At 51.9% G+C, this 14347-nt stretch overlaps 1 protein-coding gene across 1 annotated transcript in view; it reads right to left on the bottom strand.

Annotated features, from left to right (window-relative positions):
* Positions 1-976: 976 nt before the first annotated feature.
* SIGLEC15 (sialic acid binding Ig like lectin 15) overlaps positions 977-14347 on the bottom strand; it is an 18813-nt gene continuing 5442 nt past the window's right edge. The window contains exons 2-6 of the mRNA XM_025365468.1: positions 7936-7995; positions 7153-7536; positions 5895-6272; positions 4754-4784; positions 977-2942 (exon numbers count right to left, since the gene is read on the bottom strand). Of these exons, the coding sequence (XP_025221253.1) occupies positions 2861-2942; positions 4754-4784; positions 5895-6272; positions 7153-7536; positions 7936-7995 (935 nt within the window). The 3' untranslated portion in view covers positions 977-2860. The remainder of the gene's footprint in view (positions 2943-4753; positions 4785-5894; positions 6273-7152; positions 7537-7935; positions 7996-14347) is intronic.

The following is a 14347-nucleotide window of genomic DNA, read 5'->3' as shown; positions in this document are numbered from 1 at the left end:
TAACAAACTCAAAAGGACATTTTGAGGACAGTCGCGGAAATCTGAATATGGACTATAAAATGATATTGAATTCATGTTAATGAATCAATCTCCAATGTGGTAATAGTATTGAGGTAATAGAGCACAAAGCAGTTACTTAAGAAATAATTCCTATTGCAATTTTTCTTGGCTGTGAAACTGGCCTCAAAGACCAGGCAGATGTTCCAATACATACCACTCCTGTGTCCTTAACTTCCCTGGTTATGCAGGACTCTCCATAGAGGTGCCTCAAAGCATCCCCATACAAGGAGGTACGTAAGCCCGCTCCTGTGACCTCTTAACAGCTCAGACAGGCTCCTGGATGAATCCCAAGGTTAATCAGGAGCCACCTCTTGCCCTGGTGAAGGCTCTGGTGAGGAGTGGAGCTTTGCAACCCACTGGCCTGCATAATAACTTGTGAAGATCTTGTGAAGATCCCTTGACCGTCAGACCGTCTCCCTGGAAAAAGCATCACTGCCTCTTTTTAAAAAAATTATTTTTAATTAGTATGGATATATGTATTTATATATTTATAGGGTACATGTGATGTTTTGGTACAGGCATACAATGTGCAATGATCAAATCGGGGATTGGCATATCCATCACCTCAAGTACTTATTGTTAAGAACATTCCAGTTCCACTCTTAGTTATTTTAAAATATACAATAAGTTGTTAACTATAGTCGCCCTCTTGTGCTAGCAAATACTAGATCTTATTCATTCTCTCTAACTGTATTATGTTCTTATTAAGTATCCCCACATTATCCCCCGCTCCCTGCTATCCTTCCCAGCCCGTGGTAATTACTCTGTTAACTCCACGAGTTCAATTTCAACCTTTTTTTAGTTTCCACATATGAGCGCAAACATGTGATATTTATCTTTCTGTTCTTGACTTATTTCCCTTAACATAATGGCTGCCAGTTTCATCCATGTTGTTGCAGGCGACAGGATTTCATTGTTTTTTATGGCTGAATAATATTTCATTGTGTGTTCATTTTCTTTATTCATTCATTCGTTGATGGACACTTAAGGTGATTCCATATCTTGGCTATTGCAAATAGTGTTGTAGTACACATGGGAGTGCTGGTATCTTTTCAATATACTGATTTCCTTGCTGACAGATACCCAGCAGTGGGATTGCTGTTGCTGGATCATATGGTAGTTCTATTTTTTTTTTTTTGGAAGAGAGTCTCTCTGTTGCCCAGGCTGGAGGACAGTGGCGTGATCTCAGCTCACTGCAACCTCCGCCTCCTGGATTCAAGCAATTCTCCTGCCTCAGCCTCCCAAGTAGCTGGGACTGTAGGCATGCGCCAGCACGCCCGGCTAATTTTTGTATTTTTAGTAGAGACGGAGTTTTACCATGTTGGCTAGGCTGGTCTCGAACTCCTGACCTTAAGTGATCCACCCGCCTCGGCCTCCCAGAATGCTGGGATTATAGGCATGAGCCACCCCGCCTGCCCTATTTTTAGTTTTTTGAGGAAACTCTGTACTGTTCTCCATAGTGACTGTACTAATTTACATTCCCACCAATGGTGTATGGGGATTCTTGTTTCTCCGCAATCTCACCAGCATTTGTCATTGCCTGTCTTTTGGATAAAAGTCATTGTAACGGGCGAGATGTCTCATTCATGGCCTCATTAGTGCCCTAGCCTATGGCCCTTTCCTCTTGCCAGCTCACCTGGGACCCAGGCATGCCTCCCACCTCTCCTTAAGCCCCAAGGACCACAGGAGCTAAGGTGGTCAACAAATTCACCCTGAGGTGTAAATAGGGAAGCACCCCTCCAAGTCAGCCTGCCCATGTTAGGGCAAAGGGGGTGAAGTTGCCAGTGCATTTGGACTTGCACGCCCTGAGAGGTTGCAGGTCAGAGAGAGGTCAGAGCTGTAGCTGCTTTACCCACAGGGACCCTCCAGCCAGACCTCCCCTCAGGTCTCCCGGCTTCAGCCCCTGAGACAGTGGTTCCCAAATGCCTTGAGAGAGGGGAGCCTGGTTTCCATTTCCTAGGGGTCCCAGCTCAAGGCAATGTAGGGCAGCTGATGGGGCAAGAGTTAGGCAGAGGGTGTGGGACAAGCACAGTGGAGATCCCAGGGGGGATGGGGTAAAGGCCCCAGGCCTCTCCCTGCCACCAAGTTTCCAGGATTTAATGTTCCTCTGACCACAGGTTTGCACAGCCCCTGCCCCAGCCTTGCTCTCTGGAACTCTGTGTTCTCTGTGACACTGCTGCAGGGGCCACACTTCTCCAAGAACTCTCTGCATGTCCAAAGGTCACTCTGCAAAGAGGGTCCTGTCATGCCCCTCATGAGTAGATGGCTTTGTATTTTCCAAAGCCCCTTCACATCCATTATTTCCTCAGATCTTGGTAGTCCTCCCAGCCAGGAGGGAAGAATATGATTGTCCGTGTTCAACAGTAAATGAACTGAGACCCAGAGAAGTGAAGAAAGTGTCCTAGGTCCACACAGCAAGTCGGTGACAGAGGAGAACAAGACTGGGCCTCCAGGCCCTGTAAACAGTTTCCTGTCTGCTTTACTATAGCAGGTGTTCTAGGTAAGAAAGGGCAAGGGAGCATTTCTGGAAGTTTCATGCTCAAGCTAATGCATGTACACACACACACACACATGCACACTCACAAAATGCTGGCATAAATATCAGGGAGCTCCGAAATGGTTGTCCACATAGGAGGCCAGATGAGCCTCCTTGAGCAGGGTCTTGACCCCGAGTAGGGGAGGAGTCAGCCGGCTGGGGGCTGCCAAGGTGCCTGGGAATCGGGACGGGCCGTACCAGCCAAGCCTTGCACTGGCTTCATTATTTATAGTGCAGAAATGGATATTGGTGGTGAGGGACTCTTCACGGTGAGCACATGGCGGCTGGTGGGCTCCGGGGATTCATCTGGCTCAAATTTTCATAATTGGACTCCTGGGCCTGGGACCTGTGGACAGGAGAAAGTTGAATGGCCACCCAAGACAGGTAAGAGGTTCCCAACTGCCCAAACTATATGCCAGCAGTGGGCCAAGAAGAGGAGACATTCTGGGGAGCAGTGTGGCTGGAACTGGCAGGGCTTAGAGATGAATGGCATCGGAGGCTGGGCAGAGTCAGGAATAGGGAGGGGCTCCCAAAGGCCAGGGCAGCCCAGACCATAGAGTGGCTATCTCTGTCTGAGGCCTCAAGACTGGTTGCATGTCCCTGACCTACAAATCAGAATCTCCAGGCCTGGCTTCCTGGTCACCAACTGCTTTCCTGATTTCCCCTAAGACATCTCAGGGGGAATCTCAAATCTCAATGTCCACTGTTCTACGCATGACCCTCACACCCGCCCCACTCTCTTCTCCTCTTGTCTTTATCTCAGGAAGTGGGACCCAGGGCTCAGGCTCCCAACCTGGGCTGCCTGGCTCCCTCCCACACTGTGTGCTGCCCATTGGGCCCTTGGGCAAGCCCTGCCTCCCGTCTACCCACCTCCCCACTGCCACCCCTGCACCTTTGTCCAAGCAGCCAAACCAGCTTCAGCCTTGCCAACGACCTGCACCCAAGTCTCCTGGGCCAGCTTGTTCTGATGGGGCCACTCGTCTGCTTAAAAGCATTCAGTGACTTCCCATTGCACCCACAATAACCCCCACGCCTTTCCTGCCTTCCTCCTGCCCACCCTCCGGAAATGCCTGCCTCCTTTCTGGGCCTTGCCTGAGCCTTTCTACTTGCCTTTTCCTCTCCCGGGCTGCCCCCACTGCCCCTGTCTGACATCCACACTCTAGTGGGGCTTGCTCTCTGAAACTCCACCCCCTCACCTGCCCAGGCCTCAGCCTCCATCCTCAGGTCCCCTCAACGTCATGTCCTCCGAGAGAACTTGATCTAAAGCAGCCTCAGCCCAGCAGCGGGCCCCCTCCCCAGGGGATCTGCTGCATTGTGTGTCCATTTCCTTCACAGCTCTTTACAATGTCAGGTGGCCTGTTTCTGTATTTATTAAAATTCTCCACAATAGGATGTGAGTTCTGTAAGGTCAGGGATATTGCTGTGTCTTTAGTACTAGTGCCTGGTACACAGTAGGTACTCAGTTAAATAACTGAACAACAGTTGGCTTTCAGATTGAGGGGCATTGGTGCGACAGTAAATCAGCAAACAGGGACACAGGACAGGTTGTGGGGCTGTGGAGAGATTGGCAGGAGTGGGGCCACCAGCAGTGTGGCACCTCCAGCCTTCAGGGCACAGGTGGGTGGAGTTATGGGAGTGCCTGGGCTCCTTCTCCCACTCCTACCCTCCGCCAGGATCAGGCACAGCCTGTCCAGGGTCTATGAATTGAGTTCTTTCTCCTTCAACACCAGCTTTCACATGGGTGGATGCCACAGAAGAGGAGAGTAATGACCCAAGTAAAGACCCAATGACTCAGTGATTTCCTAGGGTCCCTGGGCCCCTCACCTAGGCTCTCAGAAACTCTAGAAATTTTGTTTGCAGAGTGCTGGGAGGGAACAGGGATGAGTGTCCCCAATGTGGCTTTTGTGTGATCTGCCTGTTCAAGAATGTGGAGGGGAAACTACAGGAAGAAACAGCCTGGAGTTGTGGGAGAGGAGCAGGTCAGCAAGGCCTGGTCTGTCCAGGGAAGACCTTGGAAGGCTGCAAGAGGGGTGCCTTGGTGGGCTGCAAGGAGGGCCCAGCCCCAGCCCTTTGCCATTTCTTCCTCCTCCTGCCTGGACCCCCTGGCTGATGGGGACTAGGTGGGTGGGGTGGGGTGGAGGCGGGGAGCTCACTTACCGTGGTGGAGTGTCTGGGGTGTTCAGATGCTCTGTGGGAGGGACAGCAAGAGAGCAGGCATGAATCTCCACTGCAGTCTGCAACCTGTGCACCCACCCCCACCCACGCCATGTGGAAGGGGTCTCGGGGAAACCACTGTTTGTGAAGCAAACAGCAGACTAGCATGGTGTGAAGCTGCACCATGGAACCCTGCTGGGGAGTTAGTGAGGAGAGGGATGGACTGAGGAGAAATCTGGTAAAAAGTCTGTTCTTCTGAGCACCCTGAGCACAAAACACTTGATGAGTTCCAAGAAAGTGGCAAGAAAGCCATTGTGGCCACAGCAGCAGCCAGGGCCACTGTGACAAAGTCTGATCTCCTCACTAGAGTGTGAGGCTAGTGCTATGGACCTGGAAGTTCTGAGGGGCTCCGAGAAGCTCCCTCCCTCTCTGGGGCACAGGGCAGGTTTCTGATGCAGATCAGCGACAGCAGTGGTGGCACTCTCAGGACACCCTGCTAGTCAAGCCACCACGATCTCTGCTAGGAAGAGCGTTTCCTTGTTTTCCTAGCTCATGCCTACTTACATATTTTTATTTAGCTCTCCCAGCACTGCTTGTGTGAAACCTTCTCCAGATGCCCCACCAGAGGGAGGCATACCATCCTCTGGCTTCTGCACACCACCCCTGGAGGAGAGCCCTTCTCATGGCACATGGCAATGATCTGCCTACTGCTCAGCGCCCACTGCAGGGCAGGGGACCACGCCTTGTTCATCAGTGTATTCCTAGCACCCACACAGCACATAGTAGGTCTTCAGAAACAGTGCTATTTAGGAAGGTCTGTAGTCAGAGCTCCTCCGGAGGAATCGTTTGCCGGATGGTGGTAAAAGGGTGGCTCTAGAGTTAGCCGTGTGTGGGTCTCTCTGTCTCTGTGCCAGTATCAAAAGGCAGCTTACTTAACCTCCTGAGTCTCAGCTTCCTTATTGCAAAATGGGATTTTTTCACGCTGGTTACACCTGCTGGGCTTCATGCAGAGAGGAAAGCGCCAGGATGCGTAGGGCAAAAAACCGACGTTCTGGTAGTGCCAGGTGGTCAGCCAGGTGGTCTTATTTAAGAGGAGAGCCCTGGCCCGGCCCCTCGCGGCCACCTGGGTCTGGGGCGCACCCACCTGGGCGGCGGCGGGCGACGCCAGCGGCCAGGACCCCGAGCAGCAGCAGCGCCTTGAGGCCGAGCGCGCCGAGCAGGAGGGCGACCGTCGAGGCCCCGCTGGCGCCATGGAAGCGGAACAGGTAGACGCTGGCCTCGGAGCGGCCCAGGCTGTTGGCGGCCGTACACGTGTAGCGGCCGTCGTGGTTCAGTGCGGGCAGTTCGGCGGTCACCAGGTGGCCGTGACCCTGACCCGAGCTCGGCACGGCGGCCGAGCCATTGCCCAGGGCCGGGCCGGACCAGGCAAGGGCGGGCGGCGGCTCCCCTTCGGCAGTGCAGAGCGCACGGAAGGCATGCGCGGGGCCGGGCAGCACCGAGATGTTGATGATCCGCGGCGCGGCTGCAGGGGAGAAGGCGGGTGACTGTCACTAGCCGCGATCAAGGCGGGGTTAGGGTAGGGTGAGAAAGCGGGTTGCAGTGCGCGAGCGGCGGGCAAAGGCAAGGGCACCCCTCCCCTTAGCCCTTTGGATGCCAGAGCCGGAGGAGTGCGGGCGGGTCAGAAGGGAGGAATGGGCACTTGGGTGCCAGGCTTCCCCAGTCCCAATACAGGTGTGGCCTTGGGCGAACGATTCTATCATCTCTGCTTCTGTTTCTCCATGTGTAAAGTGAGGATCATGATAGCAGTTGTCTTAAGGGGTTGCTGAAAAGATTTGGCAAATTCATACTTGTGGGGGTGCTTGGACTAGGTCCTGGCCCCCTAGCAAATGCTAAGTGGCCATTATCGTCGCAGAGCAGAGTGGAGAGCCACTGCTCCAGGGACGGGACCCTGGTTCAGGCATCTTTGTATCGCAGGGTCTGGCAAGTGCTAGGCACTACTGGGTGGGCTCTCTGTGCACCCCTGGGTAGAGGGGCTGCAAGTGTCTTTCAGGGCTGGTAGCACACATCACAATGCACCTCTTGGCATATTTAGGATTGCCATTCACTTGTCTTTCTCGCCCCTTCGTCTGAGAGCCACTGGGGACAGTCACTCTACGACAGTCACTGCAATGCCTATTCCCAGGCCCACCTCAGCCCTTCTTGGGACCTGTATTCTGCATCTGTGTCAAGTTCCCAGGTGGTCCTAAAGTACCCCCAGGTGTGAGATCCCTGGGGTAGAGGAGAGGGCTGGGTCTCGTTGCCCTTCCTGGCGCAGCACAGCTCCTGTCACCCAGGTAGCCCTCAGGGCTGGGCAGGCGGGCTGCGGAAAGGGAGGCCGGGGACCCTTTCCCGCGTCTCCTCACCGGTCACGTGCAGCCGGACGCCGTGGCGGCTCTCGTAGCGGTCATGGACGTCGCCGGCGAACTCGACACGGCAGAAGTAGCGGCGGTCGTCGGCCAGGGCGAGGCGCTCGACGCGCAGCGAGAGGTCGTTGCGGCGCGGGTTGCCCAGCAGCCGGAAGCGGCCGTGCAGGCTCAGCGCCGTCTGGCAGAGCTCGCTGCCCCGCGCCGCAGCGCAGCGGAACACCTGCGGGCCCGCGTAGGGCTCGCCCGCGCGCCAGATGGCAGTTAGCGGCCCGTCGTAGTGGCGGTGCGGGTGAGTGAAGGTGCAGGGCAGCACTGCTGCCTCCCCTGCCACCGCGCTCACCTCGGCTGGCACCTGCATGGACCAGCGCTGCGCTGGCGAGCCTGAGAGCAGGGCGGGCTGTGTCAGGCTGGGGCCCGGGGGTCCAGGCTCCTGCACCCGCGGCCTGGAAACCCCACAACCCAGGAAGCGCTCCCCCAACCCCCAGCCTGGAAACCCCAGGACTCAGGGATCATCCCCCACTTCCAGGGGAGCGGGAACCCCCTCTTGTGACTTGAGGGGCAATTCCTGGTGCCTGCACTCCCAGGGCCTGCACTCCCTTGACTTGGGAGGTGCCTGGATTCCCCTCTTTGTTTCCTAACTCACCCGCAGGCCGCTTGTCCCCATATTCTTACCCTTAGTTTTTCCCCATCAAAACCTGTCCTGTGGAAAAACCCTGGGATCCCGTGGTTAAAACAGACTCCCAAGATCTCCAAGATGGTGATAATAATAAAAGCACTTACTGTGCACCTCTGTGTTGAGTAAGTTCTCCGTAGTATCTATTTTAGTTCTCACAAATGAGCCTACAGATAAACACAGTTATCACCGGGTTACACGTGAATAAACTGAGGCTCAGTTGAGTAACTGAAGTCACACTGCCAGCATGAGGCCAAGCCAGTGATCAGGATCGCCTCACTCCACAGCCTGCGTTCTAGTGCACTAGAGGCTGGGAACTTTGGGGCTCCTCGGAGGACAACAGCACTTCCACTTACAGAGAGGAAACAGCCCCTGCGAGGGGGCAGTGTGTTTGGAAGCTAATGCGTTGAGTTGGTGCATGAGATTCCTCTAGAATCCAGGTATACCCCAGTGGACTGTGCCCTGACTGGCTTCCCTAGTGCCTGGGCAGGGAGGGAGCTGAAGACAAGAGAGGTGGGCTGTTTCACTGCCTCCTTGCTCTGTGCAAGCACCTCTGGACACAGTTTCCGCATTCCCCACCTTGTGAACCATGGATGTGTGGTTGAGCCAAGGTCTGGAAGCAGAGGTCTGCCTCCAGCTCACAGAGGGCTGGTGAACTACAGGGTGTGTGTGGTTGCCTCTGTGTGCTGCTTTGGGGGAGAGGGGAGCGTGCCTCAGAGGATCAGGCCAGGGGTGGTGCCTCCCAAGGAGAGAGGGCAGGCTTCTAAGCCTGCCCAACCGGTGCCCCAGGATGCAGTTCACAAAAGGATCTTTAGAGGAAAGAATACAGCAGCCCTTGTGTTTCCAAAGGGCTTTGCAGTTTACACAGCTTTCATAGATACCATGTCATGTGACCCTCAAAACACCCAGTGGAGAAAGGCAGGGCAGACATTATTAAAGGTGAGAAAATGAAGGCTCAGAGTCACACAGGTTGAAGATGGGAGAAATATAGCTTTTCTGACTCCAAGCCCAGTGCTCTTTGCTTTTTGAGGTAATTTAGCCCAATTTGTTCCTTGGGCAGGAGTCCTCTTAGCCCTAGCGCACGGCTGGGAGACCATCCTCCGTGGGAACCATCCATCTATGAATAATCACAGGTCCGGACGTTCCTTCTGCACGGAACCAAAATCTTCCGCCGCCCACAGGACCGCCATTGTTCTCTGGTGTGTGTACAGCGCCTTCCCATGATGACCCTATGCAGGGTCTTGTCATGACTATCCTGGACCCATCGAGCCTTCTCTTTTCTGGTGGAAAAATCCCAGTCCCTCCCCTGGCCCTCCTCATCCTCACTGTCCTTCATTGTAGTGTCCTGAGCCTGGGGCCTCCAGGTGTGTGCTCTAGGTGTGCTGGACCTGCAGTGTCCTGAGTCCCATCGTGCTGCCCTGGGCTGTGGGAGCTGTACCTGGAAAAAATCCCACTGTGTGTTCATGCCCAGCTTGCCATCAAGTAAAAGTGTTACCGGATGGTTCAGTTCCAGGTTCTTGGTGCCACAAACAATTGGACGTGACAGAAATAGCAAAGCAAAGCAGCAAGAGTGTATGAAGTACAGTATCACACCCTTGGAGTGGGAGAGTGACTGACCTCTATGAAATGAGATTAGCACCAGTTTGTTACGTTTCATGGCCTTTTATGTTCTTTTCCCTTCTCTTCCTGAGCTGTCTGATCTCTAGCCAGCGTCTGCCTTTTGATTGATAGGCTGCTTAATTACTTTGGCCCTTGTGCGCTTGTGCGTCACCTCCATCCCATAATTTTAAGTACATGCATGAGATGCAGTCCATATGCATGAACCTTAAATAGCTAATTACCATACAGGGTCATTTTAAGTATACCTTTTCTCTCTAATGCGCATGCCTATCTCTGAGAAGCTTACCTTTACTGGTCTGGTCTGGATCTTGCTGGCCATGGGGTTCTTACTTGCTTATTTCCCTTTTGTTTTGGCTGCTCAACTTCTGCTGCTTCTCTTGCTTCTTGCTCACCTGCCCCTTCACATTGCTTCTGCTCCTACTCATTCCACCCTGTATCCAACCTCCAATTCCCTCTACTATTCTCCTGCCTCAAAACTACAAGTTCTTTTGTCATACAACCTGCTTTTAAGCCTAAGCTCTCTCTTTTTCTTTTTTTTTTCTGGACAAATGTAAATACATTTTTGAACCTGAGTGGAAGACCTAACATTTTATCTCTAGAAAGAGCTTGTTTATTCAGTCGTTAATCATCAAAGAACCTTGTTCCAAATTTGAGAGACCCTGTCTGAAGGATTGGCTGGTTCAGTCACTACATCTAGCTGCAGAAAGCACCTATCCAATCTTGAGGCTGAGCCCCAGCCTTAGTTCCCTGCTATTTCCCACTTTCTGTGACCTCAGCCTCCTCTGGCCTCATGCATCTTGTGGGCATCACAGAGCCAGGCACAGATTCCCTACATATTATTTGCTATTGTGCATTCATCAATTCAGGAAACATGTATTGGACACTTCTCCCCTTTATGCCAGGCACTGGGGTATGAGCTGTGGTGACAAAGGTGGACAGGATATCTTATCAGCCTGCTGGGGCTCATGGCTTAGAAAGGGAGACAGATTTGTAGGGACATAATTACACTACAGTTTGCCGGGTGCCGTAAAGATGGGCATGAACAATATCCCTTCTGTCTGAACATGGCTTCTGGCCCATGTCACTCACCAGCTCCTCCTCTTCATCCTCAGGGCTCCACTGACTCTTTCCTACAGCAGGGGGACTTCCCAGAGCCCCAACCCTAGGGCTGGCCTCCCTCCCCTGTGCCCCAGTGCTGGCATAGGTACTTCCTCAGTATGAGCATTGCCTTTGAACTGTGTGTCTTGCCCAGACACACAGAAGCTCCGGCAGGCCAGGGACCACATCTATCCGGTTCTATTTGTGTTGCTGTTGCCCATCATGGTACCTGCCTCCTAGTCACTGACATTGGATTGATTTGCTATGTGAGAGCAGAAGGGTGGGTGTCCAGGCTGACAGGAGAGGGTAGGGGTGGTTAGAGTAGGGGTGAATTAGGCAGGCAGGGATTGGAGAACCCTTGAGAGAGGCGATGTTACTTCAGCAGAGCCTTGAGAAAGGGAGGGGACTGCATGATGCCTTGAGGTAGCATTGTAGGCAAAGGGAACAGCAGAGCAAAGCCACAAGGCATGGACATCAATCAGCATAGAGGTTGCCAGGCATGAAGGCATAATGAGGCCAGAGCACACAGTGCTTTGGGGAGTCCTCATCTCATTAAAAAACAATACTCTGTCATGTGTCATGTTTCCATGGATTCACGGGTTTTTTCTATATCTCTGCTTATCTTGGTTAATTTGTTCACCTCTGTATCAATACAGCATGCCATGTTCTTCATTACTACAGTGTTCTAATGAATCTGGATGGTTCCCCACCTTTTCCCTCTTATTCAGTCCTATATATCTATATCTCGGTTTTTGCCCTTTTATAGAAATTTTAGTTTATGAACTAACAGCAACAGCAACAATAACGACAGCAGTAAACTCTTTTTGAGAATTTGCTTGGTTTGCATTAAATCTGTACGTTAGGATATCATTCTCAATGATATTCTCATCTCATTTAAAATGCACAAGAGGCTGGGTGCAGTGGCTCATGCCTGTAATTCCAGCACTTTGGGAGACCAAGGCAGGCAGATCACTAGAGGTCAGGAGTTCCAGACCAGCCTGGCTAACATGGTGAAACCCCGTCTCTACTAAAAATACAAAAATTAGCCAGGCATGGTGATGGTCACCTGTAATCCCTATGCTGGAGGTTGAGGCATGAGAATTGCTTGAGCCCAGGAGGCAGAGGTTGCAGTGAGCTGAGATTGCACCACTGTACTCCAGCCTGGGCAACAGAGGAAGACTCTGTCTCAAATAATAATAATAATAATAAATAAAAATAAAATGCACAACAACCCCATCAGGTGCTATCATTAGCTCCCTCTTAGAGAAGGGGAAACTGGGGCTTGCAGAACCGTAGCAACTTGGTAAAGTCACAGAGCCAAGGCTTAACCCTGGGTAGTTTTGCCTCCTTTGTTCAAAGGATTTTTACCTTTACCTGTAGGCTCCAGTGACCAAGGACAACAGCCAGTTTTGAAAATGTCCTGAAGTGTGCTACAAATGGCAGGTCTGGGCCCCTCACTCCCTGGGTGGGCTTTGCTCTAGGAGCAGAATGGGAACACAGAGGCTCTTTCACCAAGGGTTACGATCTTGGCTGACATTAGGAAGAGATTTATGCTTCCTGTTTACCTGCTGAATGGGATTCAAAGAAGCGGGCACTTGGACTCCCGCTTACACAGGGACCTTTGGATGAGGCTGCCCAGAGGACTCAGGGCGAGGGTAGGAAGGACTCAGCAGGATTTGCCAGGGAAAAAAGTGCATTTGCTTTGGCTGGAATTCAAGCTCCCCAGCATCCTGTGACATTTACAGTTCCCTCTGGCAGCTTATGCCTGTCTGCTAAGACGGGAGGGAGGATTCCTGAACTGGAATCATGGCTCCTTACTGTAGGGTCTCTAATCTCTCTGCTTTATCTCCATCAACCTTCAGGGGTCATCAGGAGACCCACATTCTTCCTGTTGTCCCAAACACCCTCCCTCAATGGTGGGCCATAGTGTATGGTGGGAAGCATGCTAGCTTTGGCATAGCCGGACCTAGGTGGCAATTCCACCTCTGGCCATTCTTCATCAGAATTTTATCAAGCACCCAATCTGTGCCTGGCATGTCCTAGGCTCCTTCACTTACTGGGTGATCTTTGGGCAAGTTACATAATATCCCGGGTCTCAGGGTCCTCTGCTGCAAAATGGGGAACGTAGTACCTTCCACATAGGATTGAGGATTGAATGAAACCACATATGTAGAGCACCGAAAACAGTGCCTCACACACAGCAAATGCTCCATATGCGTTAGTTCCCTTCCCTCACTAGTCCTGTACAGGGAGTGTGAACGGAAGGTGGTGGAGAAATGTTCAGGGTGATGCCACAGGGGGTTAAGATGTTGAGCTGGGCGCGGTGGCTCAGGCCTGTAATCCCAGCACTTTGGGAGGCCGAGGCAGGTGGATCACCTGAGGTCAGGAGTTCAAGACCAGCCTGGTGGTGAATCCCCGCCTCGACTAAAAATACAAAAATTAGCCGGGCGCGATGGTGCACGCCTATAATCCCAGCCACTCGGGAGGCTAAGGCAGGAGAATTGCTTGAACCCGGGAGGTGGAGGCTACAGTGAGCTGAGATTGCTCTGGAGTCCACTGTACTCCAGCCTGGGCAACAAGAGTGAAACTCTGCCAAAAAAAAGAAAAAAAAGAAAAAGAAAAAGATGTTAGTACCTGGACACTACACCATTTGCAGCTCAGTTCAGCATGTTGGACCAACTGAAGTATAATTGCCCAGTCCTTGTCCTTAACTCACCTGGAATTTCTTCATTTATTCATTCATGTATTCGCTCAATAGGTATTTATTGAGAGTTTACCATGTGCTAGAGACTCTGCTGGGTGCTGGGGATAGAGTTGCAGTGGCAATTAACAGCCTCCTCCTTATGTTGACAGTCTGGCCATTGCTCAGCCACTATTTGTTTTTTAATTTATGCACAATTCTAACACACTTATTTGGTTTCCCAGCCCAGGGGCATGAAAATTGAAAAGCTAGAACGTGGTTTCTGTTTGTAGACTCTTGGAAAGCAGCAAGAAATGAGAGTTGACATTCAATGAGGGAGGAAAGTTTCAGTAAAAAATAATGGAAAGACAGCTTAGGCAGAAATGATAAATGTACAGTGTCAAAGGGACTATCTGGAGAAGGAGTGAACCCAGAAGCCTTTGAACCATCACAACACTGCAGCAGGCGAGTGTAGTAGGTGCACACAGAGATGACCCGAGGCACCATGGAGGGGTTCACTGCCGCAAGAGGCATCCTGCTTTAGTGGCATGCCCTTCAGAGTGGGTGTCAGGGTCTGTCCGGGGCTCCAGCCCTAGCTCTGATGCTGACTTTGGGACCTCAGGCAAGTCGCCATAACTCTCTGGCATCAGTGTCTCATCCATGAGTTGATAACTCTAGATGTTTACTAAGGTGACATTAAATTATAAAAATCTGTGTCTGAAAATGATACTTGGATAAAAATGACAAGAAGGCACATAAAACATTTTAGAAAAATGTCTAGCTGGCCAGGCATGGTGGCTCACACCTGTAATCCCAGCATTTTGGGAGGCTGAGGAAGGCAGATCACAAGGTCAGGAGTTCAAGACCAGCCTGGCCAGTATGGTGAAACCCCATCTCTACTAAAAGTACCAAAAAAAAAAAATTTGCCTGGCACGGCAGTGGGTGCCTGTAGTTCCAGCTATTTGGGAGGCTGAGGCAGGAGAATCGCTTGAACCTGGGAGGTGGAGGTTGTGGTGAGCTGAGATGGTGCCACTGCACTCCAGCCTGGGCGACAGAGTGTGACTCAGTCTCAAGAAAGAAAGAAAGAAAGAAAGAGAGAAAGAGAGAAAGAGAGAAAGAGA

Source organism: Theropithecus gelada, chromosome 18 (genome assembly GCF_003255815.1).
Source record: "Theropithecus gelada isolate Dixy chromosome 18, Tgel_1.0, whole genome shotgun sequence".
Taxonomy (NCBI): Eukaryota; Metazoa; Chordata; class Mammalia; order Primates; family Cercopithecidae; genus Theropithecus; species Theropithecus gelada.
The sequence above is the reverse complement of the archived record's forward strand: the minus strand, read 5'-3'. Positions and strand labels throughout refer to the sequence as shown.